Source organism: Macaca fascicularis, chromosome 2 (genome assembly GCF_037993035.2).
Source record: "Macaca fascicularis isolate 582-1 chromosome 2, T2T-MFA8v1.1".
Classification (NCBI taxonomy): domain Eukaryota; kingdom Metazoa; phylum Chordata; class Mammalia; order Primates; family Cercopithecidae; genus Macaca; species Macaca fascicularis.
In genome coordinates this window covers 15,332,369-15,354,431 of record NC_088376.1, presented here as the reverse complement: position 1 = coordinate 15,354,431, position 22,063 = coordinate 15,332,369, and the positions used below count along the sequence as shown (strand labels likewise).

Genomic DNA, 22,063 nt, shown 5'->3' with positions numbered 1-22,063 from the left:
GGGATCCATGAGCTCAGCACTGTGGAGAGAGAAAACTAGAAGACACATTAAAACCAGTTGTTGGGAGACACAGATGTGGCCCTCAGGATGCAAGGTTTAGAGGAAGGAGTTTCTTTCTAAAGGCAGCACTTACCAGGCACCTTTGCGTGTACCAAGCACGCTTTCCATCCACTCTCTACGGAAGCCCACAGCTGTGATTCTCACAGGTGTCACCCCCACTGGACCAGCAGGGAATCTGAAGCTCCCCACAAAAATCTGCTAACACCTCACAACCAGTAATGGCAGGGCTTATGATGTGACCCCCATCTCCGACTGTTCATCCTGTCAACTCTGAACTTCTTCATGTCCTCAAGCTGTGGCTGAGAAAAGCTCAGTGGTGAAGACACAGATGACTAGGCCATGGATCGGCAGAAAACCGAGGGCTTATTAAACCAAACAGAGGGAGACGACGGCAGACCCACATCAGCCACAGAGGTTCAAACGTAATCCGAGGGCCTCTGTTGCATCGAAGACTGTCGATGGGGCTGTGGTGCACCTCCTGGATCCCCCTTTAGAACCAGGGCACTTGCTCATTCTCCCAGCAGCTAGGGCTGTTGTCTGCTGACATTTCTCAGATGTGTCCGTCTCTGGGTGCTGGCCTCTGCTAAGCTGCCTCACCCAAGGTTACAACCCTTAGGGATAACCCACACCCAACAACTGACCAATGTGCCTCAAACAGTCATCCCAGCTGCAGAGCTCCCTCTGAGATTGGTTGAGGCCACTTGTGAAGCTGCACCACAGCCCCACTTCTCCCTCTTTATCTTACAGGCATTGTTCCAGAGAGCACACTCAGTAAGCTTTCTGCCAGGTAATCTCGGAGTCTGTTTCCCTGGGAACTTGACCTACAACAAAGGCCAAAGGATTGTGCCAATACTGAGTACACAAAAGGACTAGAAAAACGAATACTCCTGCAATTACTGTGCAAGGGGCGGTATCTAGACCAGAGGATCCCAACCTTGTCAGGGATGATGTTCACAGGTATGAGGTTGTCTGCAATATTGGGTGGTACTTCCAAAACTTACCGTGCTTAAGTGTCACACGGAGAGCCTGTTAAAACAGATTCCTAAGCCCCATCCCAGAGATTCTGATTCAGCAGGTCCAGAGTGGGGCCTGAAACTGTATTTCTAACAGGCGTCCAGGTGATGCTGATACTACCATCCATAGACCAGCAAGGCTTTGTGCCTTCCTTCTCTACTTCAGACAGCATATTGCAATGCACGTGTGTGAGAGTGAAGTTATTTTTAGGAATAGTCTTTTGTCCAACCTAATTTGTACAATGAGGCACAAAACATGATAGTTTACCTAGGATTAGTAATAAATTCCTTGGATGCAGCTCACCAATGATGGAGCCACCTTGGGTGACCTACTGATGGTGGAGGTGACAGATGAGCAAGGCTGAGGATCAGATCAAGCAGGTCAGCTCCAAAGACCTTTTCCTTAGTTCTCTGCACAGAATCTAAACTTTGAAAGATCTGGACCACTCAACCAACTGAATTGATCTAGTCATACCATTTCTCCCATTTCTTATTAATCAGAGACAACTCACAGTCAACAGGTCTGCCTGCCTTAAGGGATGCATAGGTTAAAACACATCCCTTCCTGTGAGACACAAAGAAAAAAAAAAAACCCACATCCGTTGCTGCAAGGAACTCACCTTCTTCGTGGCCCTCGTCTGCTTCTAATGTGGTAGCCACCCATGCTGCGCTGTGTTTCTTACTTGTATGTCTCTCTCCACACTACACTGCTTGCACCTGAGGGGCAGAGACTGCCTCACTTGCCCTTGGGTCCTCAGCCAGAGCCCGGCATGGAGGGGGTTGCCAGGTTGAGTTGGGAAAGTATGACCTCCAGAAGCACACTTTACAGGCCGAGGGAGCCCAGGCTGGGAAGCTGTCCAGTGGGTTTCAGGATGGACTGGAAGACTAAGTCTTTGTTCTAGTTCTACTGGCAGAATCTTACTTTGGGTGTTTTTAGACCACCATAGGGCAGCATCACAGAGAAATGGTGCAGATTCAAGCCTCCTCTGGCCACCTAAGAGGGGTGAGGTGTGAAGGCGAAAGAAATGGTGAGACTTTGCATTCACCAACATTCCACATTGTGTGAGAAGTACAGGAGCGCCTGGACCCTGTAGGCAGCCATCACACAGCTCTGGACACACACAGTCAAGGAGACACATACCTGCACAGGCAGGTGCATGTTCCTGTGGGTGGGATGGGCAGTGAGCTCCCCACTCCCCATAGTTTTCTCTCCCTGCTGACCTCTGGGAAGCCGGCCTGAAGAACAGCTGCTAAGTACAGATTGGCCTTCTCTTACTTCCTCAAAGTGACAGGGCAAAAAGGCAGCTTCAGAGAGGCTCGGCAGAACACAGCGGGGCGGGTGTGGGGGCTGGTTCAGGGGCTCCAGGGTGCAAAGGGTGATCCAAAGGGCAGTGACTCTGGCTCACCACTACCTGAATTCCAGTCCAAGCTCCACCCCTTGCCAGCTGAACAGAAAACGTGTGGACTTTTTTTTTTGCATTCAGTTATTCTTATCTGTAAAGTGGTGTTGATAATCTCTAATTAAGATGAAGCTAATATGCAGGCTAACTAAGACAACAGAGGAAGAAAGAGGAATTCCATGGATTATGGCAGAGGGAGCGGCAGGGTAGAGGATTAAGGACAACTTCTATGTTCTGACAGTTTCTATAATGTCCAATTTTTTTCTAAGATGAATGTGTTATTTTAAGTATAACAGTAAGATTTAAAAAAATTTGTGTCATGAACCATAAAGCTCCAAAAACGATGTCTTTTTTCCTGGATTGGATGATTGGTCTCGATCCTATCAATGGCAGCTAGGGGGAATCACCATCTACTGAATTAAAAAGGTACCCACCAGGTCTCAACTGTTCTCATAAGATGAACACACAGGGATGATCTAAAATATCAATGACCAACCTTGGCACACTATTATCTTTTCTTTTTTTAAAATTTAATTTAATTTTAAGTTCTGGGATATATGTGCAGGACGTGCAGGTTTGTTACATAGGTAAACGTGTGCCATGGTGGTTTGCCACACCTATCAACTGGTCACCTAGGGATTTTTGTTTGTTTTTTTTTGAGACAAAGTCTCACCCTGTCACCCAGGCTGGAGTGCAATGGCACGATCTTGGTTCACTGTAACCTCCGCCACCCGGGTTCAAGTGATTCTCCTGCCTCAGCCTCCCAAGTAGCTGGGATTACAGGTGAGCGCCACCACAACTGGGTAATTTTTTGTATCTTTAGTAGAGATGGGGTTTCACCATGTTGGCCAGGCTGGTCTCAAACTCCTGACCTCGTGATCCACCCACCTCAGCCTCCCAAACTGCTGGGATTACAGGTGTGAGCCACCGCACCCAGCCTGGTCACCTAGGTATTAAGCCCCGCATGCATTAGCTATTTATCCTGATGCTCTCCTTCCCCTCATCACGCACCCCAGACAGGCCTCGGGCACGCTATTATCTTATATGCAGTGACATTTGAGTTTTGCAATATCTTCATTTCTTGGCTCTAATAATAGTATTAAAATTGATAATGCTTGTAAGCAATGTCTTCTCCTAGACCATCTCAGCCTGCAAAAAAGACAGCAGTTCAAAGGAGAAACTTCATTAAGAGCTGACAGTATCCAATTTCAGATCCTGAGAGATTTAGGCCCAAACTAAGCCTTCAAAACTCAACAGCTGGGCATCCTCCATGATTCAGAGAGAAAAATGCACATACAGAGACAGGTAGGGAATGAAGCTTAGAGAAAAGCCAGTACAGCATCATTTGTCTTTGCAAAAAGACAAAAAAAAATCAAAGACATTGCAGAAAAATTTTGTCATAATTTTTCCTATACAAAAAAAATATAGAAATGTAAACTGGTGTGGCCATTTTGGGAAACACTATGGCAGTTCCCGAAACTCGAAACATAGAGTTACCATATGACGCAGCCATTCCACTTCTTGGTATACACCCAAAGGAACTGAAACAGGAATTCAAACAAATCCTTGTACATTAATGTTCAAAGCAACACTCTAACCAAAATGTGGAAATAACCCAAATGTCCATCAACCAATGAATGGATAAATAAAATACTGTACATCCACACAAGGGAATACTATTCAGCAATAAAAAGGAATGAAGCACTGATACATGCAACAACATGGACGAACGTTGAACACATTGGGCTAAATGAAAGAAGTCAGACAGGTATATATACATGGTTCATTTATACGAAATGCTCAGAATCGGCAAACCAACAGGGACAGAAAGTATATTATTTCCAGGGACTGGGAGGAGGGAGAGTATGGAATGAATGCTAATGGGTATGGAGTTTCTTTTTGGGGTGATAAAATGTTCCTGAATCAGATAATGGTAATGGTTACACTACTTTGTGAATACAGTAAATACCACTGCATCATATACTTAAAAACTGCAAATTTTATGGTTTGTAAATTATACCTCAACAAAATAAAATGTTAAAAGAAAAAGACCACAGTAGAATATTTGAACAAATAAGCTATAGTTATAGACTGTGACTGAAGCCTGCCCAACTAGCCTGGTTTAAAACAGTAAGGCTTCTAAATGCTCACATTTATTTCCCTTAAAAATTATTTTGTTCAGGCGTGGTGGCTTACGTCTGTAATCCCAGCACTTTGGGAGGCCGAGGCAGGTGAATCATGAGGTCAGGAGATCGAGACCACCCTGTCTAACACGGTGAAACCCCATCTCTACTAAAAATACAAAAACAAAAATTAGCCGGGCATGGTGGTGGGTGCCTGTAGTCCCAGCTAATAGAGAGGCTGAGGCGGGAGAATGGCGTGAACCCAGGAGGCAGAGCTTGCAGTGAGCCGAGATTGTGCCACTGCACTCCAGCCTGGGCGACAGAGTGAGACTCTGTCTAAAAAAAAAAAAAAGAAAAAAAATGTAAGAAACATTATTTTTAAAAATTATATTGGTAATCCTTACATGTTAGAAAATTTAGGGCCAGGCACGGTGGCTCACACCTGTAATCCTAGCATTTTGGGAGGCCAAAGTGGGAGGATCACTTGAGGTCAGGAGTTCAAGACCAGTCTGGCCAACATGGTGAAACCCCGTCTCTACTAAAATGCAAAAAATTAGTCAGGCATGGTGGTGCGTGCCTGTAATCCCAGCTACTCGGAGGCTGAGGCAGGAGGATCCCTTCAACCTGGGAGGTGGAGGCTGCAGTGAGTTGAGGTTGTGTCACTGCACTCCAGCCTGGGCGACAGAGTGAGACTGTCTCCGAAACAAACAAAAAAAGAAAATTTAGGAGAGGATAAACAAAAAAAAGAAAATAAAATTGTCTGGGGGCACACCCCTCCCCAAATTAATCAACTGAAACATTCTAGCATAAGTTTCTACAGATGTTAAAGTGCTCTTACCATTCCAATAGGCAAAATTGGTCCCACCTATAAACATGTACCTACAAAGAAACAAAAGAACACAGTACTTTACCGTGAGCCCACGGCTACTGAGGGCACCCGCCCCTTAGGCAATGAACACTCACAAGTTCACACTCGCCCCACGGGCAAGTATATCATACAGGGAGGAAGCCACCACTTCAGTCTTGATTGTGGAGTGAGGTTGGCCCCAGTGGTCTAGCCAGCCAGTATAGAATTCAGAATTGATCTAAAACAAAAAAAGAATGTGGCCCTTAGGATAGACTTATGACCTTCCAATGCCAGGGCTTCCCTGCAATGCCCCATCTATGACAGGTGGAAAAGGGGTTGACATGCACTGCTTAACCCAGAGTTGGGGTACCAATGAGCACTTCCAATACCAGCAATGCCTATGTTCAGTCCTCAGGTTCCAGCCTAAAGTGAGATCTCATCTTACACAATGTAAATATTCCTGAAAAGTGGTGCCTACATTAAAATTTAGATAGCTGATCCCCTGTTTTAAACACAGTAGAAAAGTCTTGTTGGGCAAAGAAACTGTATAGCAAAATAGTTTCATAGAATAACAGCTCCAGGCCGGGCGCAGTGGCTCACACCTGTAATCCCAGCACTTTGGGAGGCCGAGGTGGGCGGATCACGAGGTCGAGAGATTGAGACCCTCCTGGCCAACATGGTGAAACCCCATCTCTACTAAAAATAGGAAAATTATCTGGGTGTGGTGGTGCGCCCCTGTAGTCCCAGCTATCGGGAGGCTGAGGCAGCGGAATCGCTTGAACTCGGGAGGTGGAGGATGCAATGAGCCGAGATTGCACCACTGCACTCCAGCCTGGCGACAGAGTGAGACTCCGTCTCCGAAAAAAGAAAAGAAAAAAAAGAATAACAGCTCCAAGTTCGCCCTTTGTATGGATCCAGATTTTCAGATCTCAGGTTGATGTATAATGAGGTAGACTTGTCCCAGTATTCTGCAAAGCAGGCCTCAAACACTTCATGTTTTTCTCGGGCATTGCCCTGCCAAGCCTTGGTCTAGAGAACAAAGAAATCTGGCCCTTCTCGTGGGCACTTCTTGTTTTAGGTTCCAGGAAATAAGCTCCACCCAAAGTCTATGCAGAGACTGGACTCAGAAAAGGTTGTTTTATAAATCAGGCTTGTACACAGGTGGGGCAGTCTGACCTGGTACAGAGAAGGCACAGGATATTAACCCCTTAAACTGGGCTGAGTGACAACAAGAAGAGCAACTTCAGCCAAAGACTGGAAGAAGGGAGACAGAAGGATTGATAGATTGTTTACAACCACCTGCATCTTGCCACCATCCCCTCCTCCTAGCAGCCTACACTGTGTGCCATGAAGCCCTGCAATTCGGCGTGGTCAGCAAACCTACATCCTCAAAGCCACCTGGCTGTTTATTAAAAATAAGAATCTCAGGGCCAGGCACAGTGAGTCACACCTGTAATCCCAGCCCTTTGGGAGGCCAAAGTGGGATCACTTGAGCTCAGGAGTTTGAGACAAGCCTGGCCAGCATGGTAAAACTTCGTCTCTACTAAAAATACAAAAAAATTAGCTGGGCGTGGTGGTACACACCTGTAATCCCAGATACTTGGGGCGCTGAGGCACAAGAATCACTGAACCAGGAGGCAGAGGTTGCAGAGAGCCCAGATGGCACCACTGCGCTCCAGCCTGGGCAACAGAGCAAGACTCTGTCTCAAAAAAAAAAGGAAATGAGAATCTCAGGCCCCAGCCCAGACCAAGCAGATCAAAATTTGCTGTGTTTATGAATCACGTGAGGATTAATAAGATCCCCAAGTGATTTGTAAATACTTTAAAGGTGGAGAAGCTCACAAAGAGTCACTTAACACAGACTTGAACTCAGATCCTGGCCTAGCCACTCACTGGCTATATGACCCTGGCAAGTGACATAGGTTCCCTGAGCCTCAAATGGAGACAATAAGACCACATAGGTTCCCTGAGCCTCAATAAAAATGGAGACAATAAGACCACTTATGAGAGTTGCCCTGAGGGCCAAAGGAGACCAGGATGCAGAAGCACAGAACCTGATGTGTAACAGGCCATTCATGTTGGTCCCCAGTGTGCTCCACCCCAGTGCAGGAGCTCAATTTCAAATAGAAACATTGTTTCTGCTGTCATTCACATGTCCAGAATGGCTTTGACTCCACAATCCCATTAGCTGCTGACCCCAGAGCCAAAAACATCAAGTGCCTGCTGCCCAGTCTCAGCAGCATGTAACCTTTCTCTCCTAACAGCTGCAACAGTCTCTCCACACCTCACCCTCGATTCTTACCAAGGGTCCTTTGGGCTCACACTTCCTCTGGATTTGGAAAGCATCTGTGATGTTGCTGCCTGAAAATTTGAAGAGGGAGAAGCCAGGTCAGTCATAGAAATGACAAGAAGTTAAATAACAAGAGCCCTTCATGGGACTCAGGCCTGAAGCCCTGCTACGGTCAGAATGTTGGTATCCCCCTAAAATTCTCATGTTGGAACTTAACACCCAATATGATAGTATTAAGAGGTGAGGCCACTGGAAGTGATTGTCATAAGGGCTCCACCTTCATGAATGGGATTAGTGCCCCTATACAAAGAGGCTCCAGCCTGGCATGGTGGCTCATGCCTGTAATCCCAGCACTTTGGGAGGCCAAGACAGGTGCATCACCTGAGGTTAGGAGTTCGAGACCAGCCTGGCCAACATAGTGAAACCCTATCTCTACTAAAAATACAAAAATTAACTGAGCGTGGTGGCACACACTTGTAATCCCAGCTACTCAGGAGGCTGAGGCAGGAGAATTGCTTAAACCCGGGAGGTGGAGGTTGCAGTGAGCTGAGATCATGCCATTGCACTCCAGCCTGGGCAACAGAGCGAGACTCCATCTCAAAAATATTTTTTTTTAATTAAAAAAATAAAAATAAAAATAAATAAATAAATAAATAAAAAGAGGCTTAACGGAGCTTCCTGGCCACCTGAGGGCACAGCAAGAAAGCATGGCACCATCTTTGAAGCAGAGAGCAAGTGCTTGCCAGATGCTGAATCTGCTGGCATCTTAATTTTGGACTTCACCACCTCTAGAACTGTGAGCAATAAAGTTCTTTTGTTTATAAATTACCCAGTCTAAGGTGTTTTGTTATAGCAGCCCAAACTGACTAAGGCAGGCCCCTTTCCCTTCCCACACCCCATGGGACTGGAATACTTCCAGGCTAGCTTCAGATTGGACCCATCTGAGGATGTGTGTGAACCCGAGAACATTACTTCCTCTCTGAGGAGGTCCCCATGGCCTTTCCTGTCTGCACAACAGTTCCCTTCACAGGCCTGTCTTCTTTACCTGTGTTTCCCCAGGGCCTGGATACATATCTTGTGTGCTTATCTCTTCACAAGAACATCTGGTTGACCTGGATGCACCCCACAGGATGAGCCTGGTTTGAAGACACTTACAGCCTCCATAACACCATACACATGATAGTGCCACAAATATTTGCCAGTTAATTAACAAATCAAAAGGATGTGGGTGCTGTAGTTGTGTTTACCCCTGGATATTGGAATACACTCTGGATTCTAATTTGTACATTAGCCATTCCAAACCACTTGCTCTCAAGTTTTCCTCATGAAATATCCCATTAGGGGTGTCTTGTCTTTCCTCTTGTGTCTTCCATTTTCCCTCCCTCCTCTAAAATGAAAAAGAGGCCGGGTCTGGTGGCTCAAGCCTGTAATCCCAGCACTTTGGGAGGCCGAGACAGGCAGATCATGAGGTCAGGAGATCGAGACCATCCTGGCTAACACGGTGAAACCCTGTCTCTACTAAAAAACACAAAAAACTAGCCAGGCAAGGTGGCGGGCACCTGTAGTCCCAGCTATTCGGGAGGCTGAGGTAGGAGAATGGCAGGAACCCGGGAGGCAGAGCTTACAGTGAGCTGAGATCTGGCCACTGCACTCCAGCCTGGGGGACAGAGCGAGACTCCGTCTCAAAAAAAAAAAAAAAAAAAAGAAAAAGAATTTCTCCACAGAGAAGGAATGGGCTGCCAAACACTGGGGAAAGAGGAAGCATGAGCAGTGTCCACAACAACCCGAGCAGAGGACGCCCTGGCCCCACACTTCACGACCCAGTTCCCACAACAGGTATCCCAGGGTGGATGTGGCCCCAGCCAACACCCTCTGATAATCACTTGCTCTGAGATGGGCATTTGGCTTCTCTGTAAGGCCAGCTTTCAGGACAGAATATGCTGATCGAGAAAGAGCAGAATCTCATTGGCTGTCTTTTTCACTATTAAGCATTAGGTGGCATTCAGATCTTTAAACACTGTTCTCATGAGACCCACCGGGCAATGCCCCTCTCCCACACAAAGCAATGAAGCTGGCAAAAGTCTCCGACTGGAGGGTCTGTCTGCCCCAGGCACCCTGGCCCTGTGGTTGTCTCTTCTCCAACCCCCAGCAGTGACAGTCATACTGTCACCTCATACGAATTATGCTTAAAACACATTCATAATCACCTTGAATTTGTTCTTCCCGACAGAAAAATGTCATGCTTTTTCGTCCCTGTGATGAGAAGCCTGGCCAAAGCAGGAGGAAACCGGCACGTCGCTTCCTCTGCAGCACTTCGTATTAGCTCGGTGCAAAAGTAATTGTGGTTTTTGTCATGGTTTTCTTTTTTCTTTTTTTTTTTTTTTGAGATGGAGTTTCGCTTTGTCGCCCAGGCTGGAGCACAGTGGCACGATCTCAGGTCACTGCAACCTCCGCCTCTTGGGTTCAAGCAATTCTCCTGCCTCAGCCTCCTGAGTAGCTGGAATTACAGGAGTGTGCCACCATGATTTTTATACCAGCTAATTTTTTTATCTTTAGTGGAGATGGGGTTTCACCCATGTTGGCCAGGCTGCTCTCAGACTCCTGACCTCATGATCCGCCTACCTCAGCCTCCCAAAGTGCTGGGATTACAGGTGGGAGGCACTGCACTGGGCCCATTATTTTTTTTTTTTAAGGCAAAAACTGCAATCACTTTTGCACCAACGTAACCAACCTAACGGATGAGTCCTTTTATCACCAATTGCTCTCGAAACACTCCATTCACTTAAGGTCAGTTCTTTTCTGTTCTTCTCTTTTTTGATATGGTAGAAGAACCTCTTTAAAAATGTGACTATAGACTGGGCGCCGTGGCTCACGCCTGTAATCCCAACACTTTGGGAGGCCGAGGCAGGCGGATCACGTGAGGTCAGGAGTTTGAGACCACCCTGGCCAACATGGTGAAACCCTATCTCTACTAAAAATACAAAAATTAGCCAGGCATGGTGGCAGGTGCCTGTAATCCCAGCTACTTGGGAGACTGAGGTAGGAGAATGCTTCAACCTAGGAGGCAGAGGTTACAGTGAGCTGGGATCATGTCATTGCACTCCAGCCTGGGCAACAAGAGAGAAACTCCATCTCAAAAAAAAAAAAAAAAAAAGGGACACCAGGCTAATTTCCTCATTTCAGTCTTCTGTACATCCCTCTCAAGAGAGGCAAGCATTGGATGTGCAATGTGCATGAAGTGTCTTATACCTCAGAGGGGAAAACATCAGGGTCTTTATGCTACTCAAGGAACTGGTCTTTTGTGTGTGTGTGTTATCTTTTTTTTTGAGACGGAGTCTTGCTCTGTTGCCCAGGTTGGGGTACAGTGGCACGATCACAGCTCACTACAGCCTTGAACTCCTGGGCTCAAGTGATCTTCCTGCCTCATCCTCCCAAGTAGCTACGACTACAGGCACTTGCCACCACGCCTAGCCTGTAACTTTTTATTCTGCAGTAATTTCAAACTTACAGAATGTTGTAAGAATAGTACAAAAAACTCTCCTATTCCCTTCACCTAGATTTCCCAATTGTTAGCATTTTACTAGATTTACTCTATCAGTTTCTCTATAAAAATATACATTTTTCTGAGCCATCTGAGAATAAATTGCAGATGTGATGGCCCTTTATCCCTAAATACTTCAGTGTTCATTCCCTCAGAACAAAGGCATTCTTTAAATAAACACAATATACTTACAAAAATCAGGAAATTACACTGATACAATACTCTTATCTAGTCTACAGACTTTATTGAAAGATTGCAATTGTCTCAATAATGTCTTTCATAGCCGCACACACACACAAAAGTCCAGTCAGACATTTAGCTGTTGATATGGTTTGGATCTGTGTCCCCACCAAATCTCATGTTGAATTGTAATCCCCAGTGTTGGAGGTAGGGCCTGGTGGCAGGCGACTGGATCATGGGGGCAGAGTTCTTGTGAATGGGTTAGCACCATCCCCTCAGTGCTATTCTCCTAAGAGAGAGTGAATGAGTTACGAGAGCTGGTTGTCTAAAAGTGTGTAGCACTTCCCCTCCTATCTCTTCCTCCTGCTCTGGCCATGTAACATGTACCTGCTTTCCCTTTGCCTTCTGCCAAGATTTTAAGTTTCTTAAGGCCTCCCCAGAAGCTGTTGCCACCAGGCTTCCTGTACAGCCTGTAAGTCAACTAAACCTCTTTTCTTTATAAGTTACCCAGTCTCTGGTATTTATTTGGAGCAGTGCAAGAATGGACAAATACAGCTGTCATATCCTTTATGAAAGATGCTCTCCTAAATGAAGACTCTCTTAATATTACTTATGGCCAGAAGCATCGTAACCACATTGCCCGCCCATCTGTGACTTTCACTTGCAGCATCTCCACAGTTTACCCAGCACTGTGTAAGGAATCTGACACAGCTTTTGTAGCATCTGCCAAACCATCTCCAGCCCTGACAGTTCGGTGTTCTAAGTTATGCAGAAAGGTGACAAAGCGTTCGGTAAGTTCCCAGCCAGTGGCTGACCTCAAGGTTGGCTACAGCCAAGACATAACCCCGAGTGGGAGGGCAAGGAGGGCAGAAAGAGCAGAGAAGCAGGTCCCAGACACAGCCTCAAAGGTGACTGCCTCAAGGCAGCGCTTCTCACAGCTGGAGCCGTCCACCTGCTTCTTCATCTCGGGTGGGCCAGCCCAGCCCCTGAGACTCCATGTTCCAGGCTAGCTCCACCAGCGCTGAAAATGCAGCTACCCTGGAAGCTCTTGGCCTACAGATGACCCTGTTACTGAGGGGTGCAAGTATTCTATTCTAACTGTTCCTTGAAAAAGGAAGTGAAAAATCTCAATCTGCCCATGACACTTAAAACAACAGCTGCCCAGAGCAACTGACTGAGGAAAAAGCTGATGTGAAGCTGCAATTTCTGTTACTACAAACACCAACCTGGTCCAAAGTCCACCGTGGTGTAGAGGCCCTGCAGGGCCCCACATTGCAGGAATGTCTCATGTGCGCCGTCCGTGGTGAACAGAACCACATCATCCCCCAGATGGTGGTGAAAGCGCTTCTGCAGGAAGCGCAGGTAGTCAAAATCACAGGCGAAGTAGCTGCCATATTCATTTTCAACCTGTGAGTGAAAAAAGAGCAGGGAAAAATGAGGAGATCCCAATGTAGCCATCCTAATGCAGGCTTTTGTGTGGGAAAATATCTGAGCATCTGCTAAGATGACAAGGCTTAATGATTGCCAGAAAAACTTCCTTCACTCAGACCTCAAAACTGACTAAAAAAAACCACCAACAATTCACCATAAAACTTTACCTCCTATTAACCCTCTCCCACCACTGAGAAATAAGAAAAACAAAAAAACACCAAACTGGTGTTCAGATAGTAGTAGTATTCTTCCCTAAAATAGAAAGTAGATACTTTAAACATCACATAAATAATACCTTCCCATGGTAGAAATGCTAGAAAAATGAAAACAGGAAAAGTATCCATTAATTCCATTGCCCAGAGATAATCACTGCAAGCCTTTTAGTATACAGCTGTCTAGATTTACACAGACCCACACACTCCCCAAATATACACAAATAATACACAGCAGTGTTTTCTTTCCTCAAAACTGGCATCATATTACATGCACCGGTTGTAACTGTGTTTTCCCTTAATATACTATGCAAAATCTCCATGGCAATAAGAAGGGTGAATGCCAGGGACAGACACGGCATGTTTATTCGACCTGCTGTCACACACACACTGGTGTTCAGTTTGTGCTCAATAACATCAGTGGTTCTCAACCAGGAGCTCTTTAGCCCCACAGGGGACATGTGGCTATGTCTGGAAATGTTTGTGATTGTCACACCTCAGGGGACGTGCTGAGGGCATCCAGTGGCTAGAGGCCCAGGGATGCTGCTAGACATTCCACAGTGCACAGGGAAGCCCCATAGTGAAGAATTATCAGGTGCAACATGGCAATAGTGCTGAGGGCGGGGTCCCTGCTCTGAAGCATGCATTCTCAATGAGGTGGGTAGCATCCCCGAGGGGGTAAAAATGGATGCTTTGGGGATAAAATATATTAAACACACACACACACACACACACACACACACACACACACACAGAGCAAATAAACCAATATACAATATCTCAGGTATTAAAATTTCATGGTGAAGAGGAGAAGGCACTTAGAAAAAAAGTTTAAAAGGGATCCTTGGGGGCAATGATGAAAAAAAACAGGTTAAGAAACATTGCTCTTGGGCAATAAAACAAATGAACTTCAGCTCTACCCAATACACCAAAGAATCTTAGGAATATAATGTCAAGTGAAAGAAGCATGACACTGAAAAATACATACAGTGCAATCCCCTTTAAAGAAAATTCAAAACAATCAAAACCTAACTATAAAGTCTGAGTACACACATAGGTGGTAAAAGTATAAAGAAAAGCAAAAAACTGATGGCTATAAGAGTCAGCACAGTGGGATGAAATGGTGTATGATCAATGAGGACACCTGGGAAGCTTCTGGGGCACTGGCTACGTGCTGTTTCCTGACCTTGGTTGGTGTTTATGTGGGTGTTCACACCATAGTGATTCATTACACTGCACATTTATATATGTATGCTATATTTCATTTATAAAAATTTTAAAAATGCCCAACCATAAAATTTTAACATACACATAATACAAAAATATTTGAGATCCTGGGAATACGTGATCTTTAAACATAAGCACAAGAAACTGTGAGTCCCCAGAAAAGAGGTGCTTAGCCTGAGTGGCTGGGAGAGATTGGTAGGGAAGGTTCCTTGGAGGGACAGCCTGAGGTAGCTCTAGAAGAAAAGGCTCTGAACTTGGGAAGGGAATGGGAAGAGGGTATTCCTACATATTTGATATCGCCAACAGCTCAATTTCGTCCATGTGCAGAGTTGGAGAGTGGGAGAAGAATGGTGAGTGATGAAAATGAACTAAATGCTGCCGTCATTATCTGCACAGTCCTGCCTCCCAAATGGTTTCATGAATGATCCTTCTCTCAGAGAGGATCCCTCTGGCAATACTTTCAGATTTTGGGTTCAAGAAGTGAAACAGACCTAGCATGCATGCCCAGGACAGAGACTTCACTGGTCATGAAACCATCCTGGAAGAGGACGTATTTGCTGCTTACGCAGAGTAGAAAACTCCCATTGATGAGTTCCATGAAAGTTCCTTTTGCAATAATTTAGATAAATGCTAAGAAAAGCTTTGTAAATACTGGCAAGGTTCTTTTCTGCTCCTTTATAAGTGCTACTTACATGACTATGTCTCCTTTTTATCATCTGGCTGTCAAGAAATTCAGAGCTAAAGATCTTAAAAGTCAGCTCCAGCAACTAAATGGTCTCACAGCCTCTGCACCTCGTGTTCTCTTCCGCCCACCCCCATACCCCAACCCAACCTTGGTTTTCTTATCATCTTGCTTTTCCAGATCTTATTCATCCATTATCATCATTGTATCATACACCCTAAAATAAACAGGCTTGTAAAAAATGTATACACATAATTTGGTTAGGTTTTGAGAGAGCAAGAAAAGCACAATTGTGAGGCAGCTTAGAGTTCTAGTCACAGGCATGGCTGGCAAAGGCCCAACCATCTACATGCAAATCTGAGCTCTGCCACTTCCTACCCATGGGACTCCACCTGTAAAGTGTACCTAACTTGATGGGTTATCACGAGGATTAACTGAGTCAATACATGACTAGAACTTTGCACAGATCTGGCATCTAGTAAGTGTTCAAAATGCTAGCAGCTAAAACTCTACGCAAGTTCTATGTTACTACCAATTAGGAAAAAAAAAGATGTGTGAAGGCTGGGGGTAGGTGAAACATACAAATGAAAAGGCTTGAAAAACCCATAGAAAAATTCATGGCTAGGTTCAGAGGAACACTGATGTTTCTAGAGCAGGAGTCAACAAACCTTTTTAATACAACACCAGGCCGGGAGTGGTGGCTCATGCCTGTAATCCTAGTACTTTGGGAGGCTGAGGCAGGTGGATCACTTGAGGTCAGGATTTCAAAACCAGTCTGGTCAACATGATGAAACCCTATCTCTACTAAAAATACAAAAAAAACTAGCCAGGTGTGGTGGCAGGCGCCTATAATCTCAGCTATTTGAGAGGCTGAGGCACAAGAATTGCTTGAACCTGGGAGGCAGAGGTTGCCATGAGCAGAGATTACGCCACTGAACTTCAGCCTGGGCAACAGAGTGAGACTCCATCTTAAAACAAACAAACAAACAAATAACCACCAAAGAGTAAATATTTTAGGCGTTGCAGCCATAGAGGTCTCCATCTCAACTACTCAGCTCTGCCACTATAGTACAAAAGTGGCCACAGACAATATATAAACAAATAGTGTGGTGATTCCAATATACTTTTACTTACAAAAAAATGTAGGTGGTGGCCATAATTTGCAGGTCTTTGTTCTAGAGCAACTGTCTCCATTCTGTAAGCTCCTTAAGCACCAGAGACTTTTAAAGATGTTGCTATTCCAAACAGTCATAAATAGGCTTATTACCGCATGATGAATGCCCTGTTAATTGGATGAAGTAAAGTTGTGGGTGGAAGGTCGTCCACTCCTAATTATTTTCACCTTGGATATTATCAATGGCTTTAGTTTTTTCAGGCAGAAACTGAGATAAACATCCACATATGCAAACCATCATAGGTGGCACTGGCTCAGCTAATCCCCCCAAAAGAGAAACATCTGCATATCTGACTGAATCATGAGGATGAATAAAGGCACAGACCTGGCTTCCTGTATCTGTAACACAACAGTGTTGAGGGCCCTAAATGTTCTCAGACAGGGATTTGAGCCTTCTGGTCTGACTCATTTTTACCCTGGCTGCAAACACGTAGCTCCTCCCTGGCCATTTCAAACTCTGAGCACTGAGAGAGAAAATTAACATCAAGAATTGAGTAAAGCCACCATTTTCTACCCTTCAACATGAATTAAGACAGACACAGAAATTGCCTTTTACAGAAATCTTTATTTTTTTGAGATAGAGTGTCATTTTGTTGCCCAGGCTGGAGTGCACTGAGTGGTGTGACCACGGCTGGCTGCAGCCCCAACCTCCCAGGCTCAAGTGATCCTCCTGCCCCTGTGCCCTGAATGGCTGGGAACATAGGCGCATGCCACCATACCCAGCTAATTTTTAAATTTTTTGTAGAGATGGAGTTTCACTATGTTGCCCAGGCTGGTCTTGAACTCCTGGGCTCAAGAGATCCTCCTGCCTCAGCCTTCCAAAGTGCTGGGATTACAGGCATTGAGCCACCATGCTTGGCCCTTTTACAGAAATCTTTACAGATAGAATTACTGTCTACAGGCCTGGGGCAGTGGCTCATGCCTGTAATCCCAGCACTTTGGGAGGCCGAGGTGGGTGGACCACGAGGTCAAGAGATTGAGACCATCCTGACCAACATGGTAAAAACCCCATCTTCACTAAAAATACATAAAATTAGCCGGTGTGGTTGTGCACACCTGTAGTCCCACCTACTCGGGAGGCTGAAGCAGGAGGGATCACCTGAACCTGGGAGGTGGAGGTTGCAGTGAGCCAAGATCGTGTCACTGCACTCCAGCCTGGTGACAGAGCAAGACTCTGTCTCAAAAAACAAAAATAATAACAGCAACGAAAAGAAATACTGTCTACAAATCCCCCAGTTCCTTCTTATCAAGTCAATCAGCTTCTATTCCATTCCAGAGCTGTTTGGTGCGTATGTGATGTGCACAAACACATGATGTGCCCTCATGGCTGCCAGGCAGAGGCGTGGGGGGCCAGAAGACTAGAGACACAGTGTGTCAGGGATGAAACTGCTCCCACGTGTGCTTCACAAAAGGAGGCACCAGTGACGGTTCTGAAAGTCTTATGGAAACCAATATGTCAATTGGGACGGCTTCCGGACAGAGGGAACACATATAGGAACTGTGCGTCGGAAGGTAAGTAGGACAACCATGAAAGATGATGAAAGAGTTGTTAACGATATGAAAAAATGCTCATGACAAAGAATGAAGCAAAAAAAGCCACACAGAAAATAGGTCACAGAGAATGAACTTACTCTGTAAGAAAGAAGAAAGAAAAAAGGCATAGAAAATATTCAAGGAAACTCCCAAAAATGTGAAGAGCTTTGCTATGGCTCCTGAGGTCTGAGTAACAATTATGTTTTTTCTGCTTTCTTGTGTCTCTCTACACTTGTTTATTTTGTAAACAAGGGGTAAAAATGATTAGGTGGGATTCAAGCATGTGGAGATGGGAAGGGGAGAGGATGAGGAGGAGGAGGGCAGAGTCAACTGGCAGGACTCAGGGTCAAGTTAAAGTCATCTGAGGTTGCTAGGGATGGACACAAGAAGAAATATCTCCACGACAGTCAACTTCACCTCTGCAGAATTAATACTTGATTATACTTTTCATGGCATTTCCAAAACCAAAGGGGCAGAAAAGTTGTGAGCAGAAATTGAAACTGATTCAAGGAGAAGCAGAGACTGAAAAAAAGAGGGCATCTAAAGAGGGTTTGCACCTGAGACCAGAAGAAAGGAAGACAACATAGCCATGCAAAGCAAAGATGCACCCAAGTTTCAGACTTGATATCTTCATGTAGGAAAATGTGGTTCCTATTAGCTGAACCAGTACAGACTCAAGACGGTAAAAGATAGGGGCATGTGGGGCGACTCACACATCCCGCCGTGAGCAGCAACCTGGCCTCTCTCAAGAAAATATCTCCTCCCACCGCAAAGCCTCAGAACGGGCACCCTGGCCAGTGCAGCCCTCTCAGCACCTCTGTCCACCCACACCTGAAAGGCGAGGGAGTGCCCATGCTCCCGCCCTACCACGATCCATCCCCACAAGCTGCCTGTAGTTCATAAGAAGGAAGCCTGGCCCACACTCCCCTAGGGAGTGCCACTCTGCATCCCTGGGATGTCCAGGATGCAGCCACCTTTACATAACTTTACTCTTTTCCATAAAAGCATCCTTGGTCGTGGCCATGAGCAGTGGCTCATGCCTGTAATCCCAGCACTTTGGGAGGCCGAGGTGGGTGGATCACCTGAGGTCAGGAGTTTGAGACCAGCCTGGTCAACATGGTGAAACCCCACCTCTACTAAAAATATAAAAACATAGCCGGGCATCGTGGCGCACGCCTGTAATGCCAGCTACTTGGGAGGCTGACGCAGGAGGGTCACCTGAACCCAGGAGGCAGAGGCTGCAGTGAGCTGAGGTCGTGCCACTGCATTCCAGCCTGGGCAACAGAGCGAGACCCTGTCTCCAAAAAAAAAAAAAAAAAATCTTTACTCTTTTCCATAAGAGCATCTTTGGTCATGGCCAGGCACAGTGGCTCATGCCTGTAATCCCAGCACTTTGGGAGGCCAAGGCAGGCAGATCACCTGAGGTCAGGAGTTTGAGACCAGCCTGGCCAATACGGTGAAACCCTGCCTCTACTAAAAATACAAAACTCAGCCAGGCGTGGTGGCGTGCGCCTGTAATCCCAGCTACATGGGAGGCTGAGGTGGGAGAATCACCTGAACCCAGGAGGCAGAGGTTGCAGTAAGCCGAGATTGCGCCACTGCACACCAGCCTGGGCGACAGAGTGAGACTCTGTCTCAAAAAAAACCAAAAAGCATCCTTGGTATCCTTGGTCATTGCCCAATGAACATGGTTTTATGTTTCACCTAAGTAATTTTACCGACACCAAAAACTGTTGAAGTTCAATGTACCCCACAGTATACTAGTTCTTGCAGAGCCAAGAACACATGGAAGAAGGAGAATGGGGCAGAAAGCAAGAGAGGAAACTTAACAACCCCAGTTGACCACATCCTTTTCCATTCCAGGTTTATCTGACTGCTGAGGCAGTGCCGATACCAAAGTGTTTCAGTCCATGCTGCATTACTGCTGCCAGAAAATAATATTGCAGGAGAGACAGAGAGACAAACCCTGGAATCCGCAGAATTAGGATGCTATCCTAATTCTGCCACCTGCTGGCTGGTTGACCTTGGCCAAGTCACTCAACCTTTTCAAACTTCCTCATTGAAAAGAGACAGTGGTTGGAAGAATTGAATAGCATTTACAAAGCACCCAGCAGAAAGCCTGCCACATAGCAGGCATTCAAAAATGGTAATGCCTTCCCAAATACAATTTAACTAAAAGCACTATCTGCAGCATTATCTGTTAAAGAAACAGATCTATGAGGCTCATGTCTGCATCACTCCTATCATTTATATAATATAGATGAATGGGAACCCCTCCCCCAATCCATCCATGCTCAACTCCAGGGTTACCTGCACTGTTATAATTGGCCCTCCATTCTGATAGAGGAGAGGCTTCATCTTGGGCAGAAGGACTCCCAACCACTTGTCCACAGCTGCCAGGTAATCTGGAAAACAAGAAAAGTTTAACACAAGCTTGTCCAACCCACAGCCTGCAAGCCACATGCAGCCCAGGATGGCTTTGAATGTGGCCCAACACAAATTTGTAAACTTTTTAAAAACATTCTGAGTTTTTTGGCTGGGCACAGTGGCTCAAGCCTGTAACCCCAGCACTTTGGGAGGCCAGAATTTCTGCACTCAGAAATTCACTGCATGTGGCTTGCAGGCTTTTTTTTTTCTTTTAGCTCATCAGCTATCATTAGTGTTAGTGTATTTTATGTGTGGCCCAAGACAATTCTTCTTCCAATGTAGACCAGGGAAGCCAAAAGATTGAACACCCCTGGTTTAACACCATCACACACCTTTTAGTACAAAGAGACACCAATGCAGCCAGTGCAGCTTTATTACACCAGGGCTGGCAGCAGAGATCAGGATATACGGGACTCGACAAGTACCTTCTGAAATAAAAGTCTCATAAAAGTTGTCCTGCATGTAGTTGTCTCCTCAGCTGAGCTCCTCAGGGGACAAGGACCAGTGTGCCTGTATCCGTCTGCTACGGCTGGAATGTTTGTCCCCTCCGAAACTCACGCTGAAACAGAATCCCCAGTGCGGTAGCACTGAGAGGTGGGGCCTTTAAGAGGCTCAGCCCTCATAAGCAGATCGATCCACTCATGGATTAATAGATTCATAGGTTAGTGGATTCATGGGTCATCATGGGAACGGGACTCGTGGCTTTATAAGAAGAGGCAGAGAGATCTGAGCTAGGACACTCAGTCCCCTCACCATGTGATGCCCTGTGCCCCGTCAGGACTCTGCAGAGTCCCCACCAGCAAGAAGGCCCTCACCAGATACAGCCCTTCCACTTTGAACTTCTCGGCCTCCATAACTGTAGGAAATAAATGCTTTTCTTTATAAATTACTCAGCTTCAGGTATTCTGTTACAAGCAACAGAAAATGGACTAAGACACCATCCTTGCCATAGGACGGACACAAAGCCTGGAGCATAGAACATATCCAAGCAACGTTTGCTGAATGAAGAAAAGAGTCACTGAACAGTGTGTCCTCTTCTCAGTCACAGGAAGATTTTTTTCTGTATAAAATGAAGTTCTAACAAATTATATAGTTATATTGTCAAATAGGAATAATAAAAGTACATGCCACATAAAGTTGGCATAAGGATTAAAGGAGTTACTACATATGAAAACACCAATAATATGCTAAGTGTGCAAAACATGAAGGTCCTGGAGTAAGACAAAGAAAAAAACCATCATTTACACATTGCTCTGTAGAAGTAGACAAAAATAGAAGGCATTGCAGCTACCAAGCAATCCAATGACACCATCCCAGAAACTGTCATTTTGTTTTTATTTCTTTTTTTTTTTTTTGAGACAGAGTTTCATTCTTGTTGCCCAGGCTGGAGTGCAATGGCGCAATCTGGGCTCACTGCAACCTCCGCCTCCCAGGTTCAAGCAATTCTCCTGCCTCAGCCTCCCAAGTAGCTGGGATTATAGGCATGCACCACCACACCTGGCTAATTTTTGTATTTTTAGTAGAGACAGGGTTTCTTCACGTTGGTCAGGCTGGTCTCGAACTCCCGACCTCAGGTGATCTGCCTGCCTCGGCCTCTCAAAATGTTGGGATTACAGGTTTGAGCCACTGTGCCCGGCCTTATTTCTTTCTTTGAGACAAAGTCCCTCTCTGTTGCCCAGGCTAGAGTGCAGTGGTGCAATCATGGCTCACTGCAGCCTCAACCTCCCAGGCTCAGGCAATCCTCCCACCTCAGCCTGCCGGACTACAGGCACATGCCAGCACACCTGGCTAATTTTAAAATTTTCTTAGAGATGGGGTCTCACTATGTAACCTAGGCTCGTCTCAAACTCCTGGGCTCAAGCAATCCCTCCTCCTTGGCCTCCCAAAGTCCTGGGATTACAGGTGTGAGCCACCATGCCTGGC

The 22,063-nt window shown here is 45.7% G+C and overlaps 1 protein-coding gene across 3 annotated transcripts in view; it reads right to left on the bottom strand.

Moving 5' to 3' along the window:
* The window catches only part of GLB1 (galactosidase beta 1), a 110,684-nt gene that overhangs the window by 58,299 nt on the left and 30,322 nt on the right, over positions 1-22,063 (bottom strand). For all 3 annotated transcript variants that reach the window (XM_045387090.2, XM_045387091.2, XM_065539801.2), the window contains exons 5-9: positions 20,024-20,118; positions 12,681-12,861; positions 7,746-7,804; positions 5,560-5,681; positions 5,435-5,475 (exon numbers count right to left, since the gene is read on the bottom strand). In XM_045387090.2, coding sequence (XP_045243025.2) covers positions 5,435-5,475; positions 5,560-5,681; positions 7,746-7,804; positions 12,681-12,861; positions 20,024-20,118 — 498 coding nt within the window. The remainder of the gene's footprint in view (positions 1-5,434; positions 5,476-5,559; positions 5,682-7,745; positions 7,805-12,680; positions 12,862-20,023; positions 20,119-22,063) is intronic.